Here is a 9567-nt window from a genome sequence, read left to right on the forward strand (position 1 = left end):
AGGTGTGTTGCCAGGACTGAAGGTGAGTATCGGAACGGACAGCAGTAGGGTAAGACTCCGGAGGTGGGGAAGGAGGAGGTCCGGAAGTCAGGTCGGGATCGGGTATGCACAGATATGACAGAGTGGTGGAGAGAGAAATTCAAAATTGTAATGGTGCCAGTGGCATTAGAAATGCCTCCCTTGAGGGAAATGAACCATCAAATCCCATTAAAGGATGGCGAAAAGCACATTTGTGGGCAACTCAGTTGAAGCACAGTATATTCTCTCTTGCCAACATCAGCAGGCAGTCGTTCCAGCATGTAATCCATGATTTATAATGCGGAGACATGGAAAGTTGCAAATGACTTCAAGCATCGGGATTTCCTGTTGAGAAGGTCTGACTTGGGTGGACCGTGGGATTGACTTGCGACATTTTCGTCAGACTCACAGACCTGGGTCTTTCCGACCTTGTGCAACCAGGTCTGTACTACACTGGAATTGCAGGTGGCTATGTCCCATTTGGGGGAATGCATATGGTTGCGTGATATAGGAGTGATGGGTGGTCAAACGGGGGTGGCACTGCCACCACCCACTACACCTGACCGCTGTAGACCTTGTGCAGATTACACCATTTGGGTTATTGAGGGATGCGGCCTGGGCCCCACTGTCTCTGCTGACACACACGATTCAGATCCAGGGACATTTCGTTCACATGCCAATTATTTACATTGAAACCCTGACCATACTTACAATACAAATAGCGGCTCTGATCACGGCCTGCTCGATGTTCCGGAGCGCCACTTAGAGCTCTTGCACACTGTGTTGGACCGGCGAACAAGTCAAATGGGGTGCTAAAGGGGAAATCAGCCTGTAGTTGGTTGCAGATGGATGTAGATGTGCAGCATTGAGGAAAGGGTCAGAATGTCCAATTTTCCGTTTGAATTCTGTGTCTGCTACCTGATACAAGGTTGCAATGTAGAGGATGGGTTGAATGGGGTAAAGGCTGGTGAAACGGCATAGATACAAATTCCTCTCTTCAGGCTTGTTGCTAGATCAAAATTGATAGTTCGGATGCAAATTTGAGGAAAATTTTCCGTTCCCCCCAAACCAAAAATCACTGGTAGAACAAGAAATCACCCCAGAATGCCTTCCCTCCTGCAGAACGCATCTTCAAATGCATTTGACTCATCAATTCTGACCCTTCAGGCCACTTTCTCCAGTGGCATGACCTTGTTGACTACGGCTTCCACTGCCAACAACTTCCTCAGAGCTACAGATGGCCCGTTTGCAGAGTTGAAAGAGCTTGTTGCACAACATACTTCCATCAAAGACAGGCCACAATTCCAACCACTTGTCCCCCCTGATCAAATTGTGAAGGGAATTGTGCAGAAAATATGGGGTCATCCATCTATTGAGACAGTCGGAGATATTGGCGATATACTGGAGAAGGGACTCGTTACGGATGATTTGAGCCTCAAAGGTGCGTTGGTGTCTCTGTTGCTTACACCGTTTAGAAATACTCAAAGACCCCCTGCAGTTTTTTTAGAAGTTTGCATTGCCGGTTACGCACAGAAAAAGGGGAAGTCCCCCCAAGAAGTCATGAAGAGGTTCTGTCATATCCGTGCATACCCGACCCCGACCCGACTTCCGGACCTCCACCCTCTTCACCTCCGGAGTCATAACCTACCACTGCCTTTCCGATACTCACCTTCGGTCTTGGCAACACACCCCTCCTCTTACCTCTCCGACCCCTTCTCCGTCCGTTCTGATACTCATCTCGGACCGAACATCGCCCTACTCGCCACCCTTCCTACAACTCCGCTCCCCCCTCACCACACCTCCACCCTCCCGTCATCCCCTACGCTTTCTCCGTCCGTTCCGATATCCACCTTCGGACCTGACTACTCTTCCTTACCTGTCCCCTCTCTCCTTCCTCCGTCACTCCTCCGCCACCCTTCCACCAAGTTACGACCATCCACCGCTGTTCCGTACTTCACACTCGGACACCGTTCGTACCTTACTCCAAGCCTCCGTCATAGTCCATACCTCGGACTTTGACTCCACCTCGGTCTTAGTCCATTGCATTGGTGACCTCATACTACGTAAACACCATTGCCAATATTCCTTGGACTTCCAACCCCGCCTCTGTAACCTCCGTAAGCTCCGCAACCCCCAAGCTTCGCAGACCGCCTCCGGCACTCTCGCCGTTTGTAATGTATTTCTCGCAATTCCCCCTCATCCCTATTTGGACTACTGCTTCCTTCTATTCTAGCCAGTTAGTCATCACCCCCACTTCCCCTCATCCTCCTGCCCCTCTGGGCCTCGCCCACTCTACCTCCTTTCGGATGTATCACAGGTCTTGCCCTATGACCTTCGGTACCGCTCCGCTCCCTCTAACCCTTTGTTCCCGTTCGGACGTCTTCGTTCCGATTCGGTCACTGTCAGGGCACGGCCTAACCGGCTACCCTGACCCCCTATGCCGGAAGGGAGTTGCCGTAAGACGATCCGGAGTGATCCGAAGAACACAGGTAATCTCGCTTAGCTTTCACTTAGCTCCCGCTTCTATCTTCCGTCCACATGTCACCCCTTTCCCACACCTCGCTTACGATTACCCGAATGAATATCTATCTTTTCATGTCGTCATTCTATCGGCTGTTCTTATCTCGTTTGTAGCCGCACTCTAGTGGATAGCGGTGTCCATGTATATAAGCCCTATCTCTGCTGAAGGTGGCACTTCAGCGTTAACAATGACTAGGATTCTCGGGAACACCCTTATCGCCGCGAACTGACGCGCAGTCCCTGACAGTCACCCTTTGTTTCTCCTTGTGCTTTTGCCCCTTCCTTATATATATCGGCGCTTGTACATACTCGTCTGGTTTCAGTCCGAAATCGACCTGAAATGCCCCCAAGAGACTTCCTGCTCACCTACTGTGAAATTAAGGACCAAATGGACAAACAGCAATGGCACAGCGCTCCGCTTGAGTCACTGAGGCCAAGGTCCCTCCACGCTAAGTCTCCGATTCCACTCCGGAGTCGTCCGTTTCCACCCATCTCTAACAGGTTCCGTTTACACAATCCCACTGAAGCGGGCCAAACGGCTTGGCAAACATGGCTTAAGCTTCACCGTAAGTTAACCACATACTCGCAAGATATTAGGAACTAATCATTTCCTAGCTGGAATTGACAGTCAAGAAGCAGCATGCCTGCATAAATTACAGCAACAGGATATCGATAGGAAGTGCCCTGACCAGGCAGAAGAAGCAAAAGCGTTCTATGATAAAATTCTGGTACATTGCGGGGACCTTGTTTTATCAAAGGATGAGCGGGAGGCTCAACCAAATGAAGGCCTTTATCTGTTGCAGAAAATAACGGGAAAATATGCTGCTCAGGTATAGTACAGAATCCAGTAACTATCGCAATCAATTGTACTGAAAAATTTGCTGATACCTTGCTGCACTCAGCTTCATTCATCCTGTTGGGGTGGCATTAGTGGGGTTCATAGCAGATGACAAGCTTGCCCCTCGGGATTCGACTATCGCATTTACGAGCTCACCAATGATTGTGGAAATGGTCAAAGCTATGGGCCTACCCCTCACAGAGGATAGTGCCTTAGCCATGAGGAACTTCTATGATGGGATAAAGGCATTCAGGTACAAGGTTTATGTAGGAAAGGCACAAATAACTTACTCATATCCTTCCAGCCCATATCAACCTGATGCCATTAAACAGAGGTATGAGCAATTTGTCTCCTAGCCCGCATTGGCTGAAATCGGCACAGAACCTTTCTTCAACATCTTGGGGCGTTTACGAACCCCGATAAATCTACCAGTGAGGTGTTTGGTGCCTCAAGCCTCATGAAGACCGTCGTGATGCACATGAAGCAAAGTGTCCATTTCAGCGATGATCTGGACAGGTATTTGGGAAATAGAACGGGAAACATGGCCATCAAATCAGAGGTTGAGGGCAATGCGAACGACATGGATTACCACACACCCGCATTAAAAAGGAAGGAAGGCCTCACCTTTGCAGACAAGACCTACAGCTCGCATCCCCAACGCTGCACTGAGTGTGCTTGTCATATCCATTCCCGGCCATCGACTTCCGGGCTCTCCGACCCCTCCATTCTAACTCCGCTCCCCCCTCACCAACCTCGGAGCCCCCGTATTCTGCAAACCTCTCGGTACCCCTCGATGGTCACCACCCCCTCATTTCAATTTATTACCTACGCCTCCCTAAGTACGGAGCCCCGAAGACTTCCGGACAGCTCCGACGTCCGCTAGCGCACTCCCGCCTCCGCTGGGCAATACACTCGCCTGCCCTGCAGAGTCCACCTTCGGGCCTATCCCTCCTTTCCGTTTCTGGGTTAACGCCTGCCTTTCCGCTAACCCCGCGAACCGACTCGTCGGTAATATTCAGTCGGCTAATGTCTTAACCCCGTTAGCTCCGCTCCGTCCGGCTCCGCCAATTGCGGAACCGTCTCCGCTGTAACCATATATATACACTACTTGTACATAGGTTACGCCCCAGCAGATAAATCAACTAGAGTTACCCCCACTAGGTTCTAAGTGCCAGTCAGTAAGTTAGGGCACGGACGTGTCACTAGGCACAGCGCTCCTGGCAGAAGTCGCTGAGGCCAAAGCCCTCCGTTACGGAGACATTCCTTCATCTTAAATCTGGTCTCTGACAGTGCTGGGCGGCTTAAAGCAATCATTTGTATGTCCTTTTGCCATGCCATCTGATTGCTCATCTGACATCTACTTGTAGTGGAGGCAACAGGGATAACTGAGCTTGGACACAACTGGAGAGTCGCCAACATACTTTCATTCATGCTTGAGCATCGTCTCCATTTTGTTGGTTGGCATCGTGGTGTCCCACGCTTGAACAAATCACTACTGTGCGATTGGACCCCATGTGAGTCTGCACGGTGTATAATGCAGCTCACTCACCAGGATCCGGAGCAGACGTTGAGGGTGGAACAAATGACAGCTGGTGAGGAAAATGTCAATGAAACTTCAAAAAAACACAGCTCACCGGTTTGGGCTTACCAGACGAGTACCTGATGCGTGAGGTGCTACACTATGCACCAGATGCGAAAGGGAATATTACGAAATACCTATTGCCTGAACACAAGACAAGGAGGGCAATTGCGAGGACAGCAGTCGTCCCCACATGAACCCAAAAACGTAAGGAAAGCACGCCAAACTCCCCAACTGTGGAGATGGAAGGAGATTCGGTCAGTGATAATCAAATATCATCCCCATCTTCCAAGCGACACAAGAAGTCCAAAGCCACTCGTGCATGCACCCTCACGAAGGCAAAACCTCCCCATGTGACACCTGGGGGCCACAACCAAATGAAAGAAGCTGTGGTACCAGAGAACGAGGTGAAAGGTCCACAGGACGATGGCATCGTACCTGAGACACCACCTTGCAACTCACCTGAACCGGGCGGGTCTTCATCATCATCAGTAAAGTTAGAGGCAATAAACCTGACAACGTTCCCATCGGGTGTATGCTCAGGCTTCCAGCAAGGACATGGGCCGCAACTCCCTGCTGACCCAGAAAACGATGTCTTTGTTGGAGAAAGGGATCAAGTGATCTCCCAAACCATCAGGGAAGGGGTACCCCCCCCCTGGCATAACGGGCGAGTAGTGTATGGATGCACGCTAGAGGTCCTGGGTTCAATACCATGCTTGTCCATTTTATGTCATTTGTCCAGTCACCTGGTTTACCTCATTTGGATATCACGGAGTAAGTCCGGGCAGGCAACGTGCAATTTCTTCAGTCTTCATGGAGCAAGCCATTCTGGAATCACATACGCCAATGGTCATCCCTCCAATTAGGCTCATCCATCCAACACCGCATAGTACTCCCCTCAAAGTTCAACCAGTGTTAAAGATTAATGGAAGTACGCACCTCACTGTGAATGAAGGTCCAACATCCTGGGCACTGTCGGAGGCACCGTCATCCGTATCAAGCCTAAGTGGTGAGCCTCCCACCTTTGACACCTTGTTCAGGTGTGCACAAAACTCAGGGTGGCGGGCTGCATCGAAAATGTTGCCAGTGGTTCATTTGAAGGCGCTAATGGAAGAAAATGTTGAACTCCTAGTCAACATCGACATCATTGCCCTGCATGTTACCGAGAAGGAGCCACCTCCTGAAGTCTTAGATGTCGCTCAACACTGGAGAATGATTAGCACTGTTGGAAACGAGCTTTGTGACAGGGGGGCTGATGTAGGAAAGGTTGCCAGGAGGGTGGTCCAACTGCTTGACGAGTTGGAAGTGAATGATGATGAGGATGTGATAGCTACATGGATACAGATGTTGCCCAGTTGAGTAACCCAAACATCACAACCGATCATTGGAAAGATATGTAGGTATCTTACAATGAAAATATTGCACGCATCATTATTAAACCTATGGGCTGGGCACAAGTGCAACGCATAAGCTCAGCAAACATAAAACACATCAGGAAGTTATATGCTACAAATTATTCTAGAGTATATACAAAGTGAACAGAAACCGGTCACAGACAGCTACTGTGTGATTGTCAGGAACGTGTCAGACGCGTGTCCAGGTGACCTGCAAGGCACACGAAGTCATCCGGGCTCGTAAGGTCGGAGGGGTGGGACTTTTAGCTTCAGCGACTCAGGTGGAGTGCTGCACTTTGTTCTTACATTGGTGTCCCAATTTCAGACAGAAGCCTTACGATGAGGAGAGGAGTCTAGAAGGGGAATCCAAGTCGATATACGAACTAAGGTACATCCAGTGTAACCTACACGCGTTATAAACACAAGTAACTAAATAGGACTGGCCTGGAAGGAGTGGCAGATCAAGCATGATATTAATGAATGAAGAAAGGAACAAATAGTTAATATTGGCAAACTTGGTCAACAAAAGGCAAGCAAGGAACAAAAGGAGGAACAATAGTCTGCAAGTGGACAAAAGAGAAAAGGCCATCTGGCCATCTAGCAAGCCGTCCGGCTGGTGAGCGGACAACAATGAAGTGGGCAACCTAGGTTGGAAGGTACGCATGTGAGGGAGGAAGTGCAGATGAGGGTGATGGGTGGACGGATGGGTGGACGGATGATGATGATAGCGGGAGGGATGGGCCAAGTGGCACTAGGACACGTAGGCGGAAGTGATGGATATGTCAGGTCGTGACAGTGATGCTCTCCGACTACTACTTGCCGCTTAACTCTTCTGGAGTCGGCTTGTTTGGGGGAGCAGGAGGGCTCTCTGCAACTTTGAGTGCAAAAAGACCAGTTTTTGGCTGCCAGTGAATGGACTCAAACTCTTCTTGAGGCGGGTTTCCTGATCTCTTCAACATCTTGGTTGATCAGAATTCGATGCCCTCAAAAAGCTGCCTCCCAGAATCGGCAATGAAACGGACAACACAAGGGTAAATAGAGTCTTCGGCAGGGTAGATCCGCTGGCGGAATGCACGTTTGAAGCAGTGAAGGCAACAGAGAATGAGACAAAAATGAAGGAGGCCAAAGTACTCTTCTTCGCTTAACTCGAATGGCCTATGCAGGCATATTTTTTTTAACACTTCGCATTTGAAGGTCACCTCCACCATATTGAATGGCGTACGCCCTCAGCTGGTTGTCGTCATCATAATCCGGAAGCGATTGTATTCAAAGAGATCCTGTGAATACATGCACATCCATAGCTCTGTTGCTTCGGATGGTAATGTGTCAGGGCCCTGAGGGATGAGCGGGGCTGGTGCATGATCCAGTAGGGTTTTGATTGTAGTTTTGTCAAATCCATGAGAAAAGACTTCACCAGTATATCCAAGCTCATGTACCCACTTGGGGTATAATCCTGCATATTGATATCTCTGAGAAGGGCATCAGGGAATCTTGCTTGGAGGTACCACTTAAGGCTTTGAGCTTCCTCCTGTGTCTTGCAGAGTAGGTTAAGACAGTGCATCGAACCGTCCCACCTGTCCACTTTCTGATTCACCATGTGGTCACACACTTCTCAGTAGGCAAGAACACCCCGCTGCTTGACCACTTCCAAGTCATGACATAGCTCCAGCATAGGGCCTGACAGGCATATGGATATGCCTAGCCATGTGTCAGGGGCAGTGACAGAGCCGGCCTTGGACAACGAAATAGCACTGGACATGCCAGTAAAGGGTATGGACTGATTTGACAATGGAAGGGGATGTTGAGGTTGGTAGTATGAGAAAGGGATTTTGATAAACGCTGCCATCAGTGGAGCATGCACACCGATGGGGAATGGTACTCTCATTTTCTTCCATTTGGCCCCTTCCAAGGCCGTGCTCAAATGCAGGCCCTCCTCGTATTTTGAATCCAGCCAGACTCCTTGAAGCACACCCTTCATTAAGGTAGAGAGGTTTTTGAACGGAGTAGGATCCCCCTCAGGGGCAAGCGCTTTCAGACATTGTTCCATGGCAAAGCGCTGAGTAGGGGGATCATCTTGTGGAGCTGCAAGCAGGAATTGCTGTGGGCGGGAACATGTAACAGTTTCTGTAACAACAAAGTCGAATCTGTTACAGGAATGGGTTCTGGGGAACCCAACCTGAGCCGTTCTGCTCACGGATGGAGGTGGCTGCATAGCTGTTGAGGGGAGAGCAGGAGGAGATCCAAGGCCAGGTGGGCTAACGGTAACTTGGCACTCCGAGGAGCATACCAGCAGCGGGTGTGGTGGTCTGCTAACAGTGACTTGGCACTCCAAGGAGCATACCAGCAGCAGGTATAGTGGGGGCTCCTTGAGGGAGCCACCTAACAGTCGGCTAGCAGTGACTTGGCACTCATGTGAGCTTACCAGTAGCATGGGTAGTTGGCACTCCTTGAGGGAGTAGCCCAGTGGTTGACTATCGGTTACTTGGCGCTCAGGGGAGTGTACCGGTAGCGGGATTTGTTGGGACAGACAGGTTGGTTGACCAGTGCACGGTAGTGAGTGACTGTGGGAATTTGGGCCTGTGGGTATGTGGCCAGGCATCCTGGGGCTGCCTGAGTCACCTCTCCCTCCCAAGAAGGGAGGAAGGGTTGTAGGACCCAGTAGGGTACTACAGGAAGGGTAGGAATGGGAGCTCAACCACCCAGTGGGGGGGTGGGAGCAGGAAGGGTGAGGTCCGGTGTCTCAGCACTCACCGCGTCGTTGAGGTTTCCTCATGGATTGTAAGAATATTGATGTAGACATCAATATGGACCAAGTCAGATGTTACAGGGAAGGTTTACAGGTGGTGGCACACTGGGATGACAGTTACAATCACTGGGTGATAGTCTGAGATTGTATATTCGATAAAGAGAACAGTTCCGGCATCTGCCTTATACATCATATGACTTCTAACTATCTAATATAAAAATCATAATGGTCAAAGGAAGTCCCTTGAAACTCAACAAATCCCCCAGCCAGCACCAAAACCCAGTGGGAAAGCTTGGCATGGGGTTTGACAAAGAAATAAAGTTGAAGGGGCTAAGGTTTGATTGTCTATAGTCATGGACCATAAGATTCTAGGTCCATTCCCATAACAGAATCCCACAGTGATATCCCCCTTCATGATGCCGTTCGAAGCCTTGGCCTGAGCACGGCTCCGTATCTCCTGTTGAAGAGCATG

General features: G+C 49.9%; 1 protein-coding gene across 1 annotated transcript; it reads left to right on the forward strand.

The window, feature by feature from the left end:
- Nucleotides 1–1122: 1122 nt before the first annotated feature.
- On the forward strand, nucleotides 1123–6314 carry EI90DRAFT_3015629 (uncharacterized protein; the record flags this gene model as incomplete). Its single annotated transcript, XM_039056912.1, has 13 exons — nucleotides 1123–1459; nucleotides 1517–1586; nucleotides 3167–3373; nucleotides 3441–3629; nucleotides 3681–3710; nucleotides 3758–4047; nucleotides 4744–4890; nucleotides 4917–4968; nucleotides 5173–5212; nucleotides 5249–5599; nucleotides 5698–5729; nucleotides 5911–5964; nucleotides 5996–6314. The coding sequence occupies 13 exons, from the start codon at nucleotides 1123–1125 to the stop codon at nucleotides 6312–6314; spliced, it is 2118 nt and encodes a 705-aa protein (XP_038917368.1).
- Nucleotides 6315–9567: the final 3253 nt, after the last annotated feature.

This window comes from Cantharellus anzutake, assembly GCF_015039405.1.
Source record: "Cantharellus anzutake strain C23 chromosome Unknown EI90scaffold_18, whole genome shotgun sequence".
Lineage (NCBI taxonomy): Eukaryota > Fungi > Basidiomycota > Agaricomycetes > Cantharellales > Hydnaceae > Cantharellus > Cantharellus anzutake.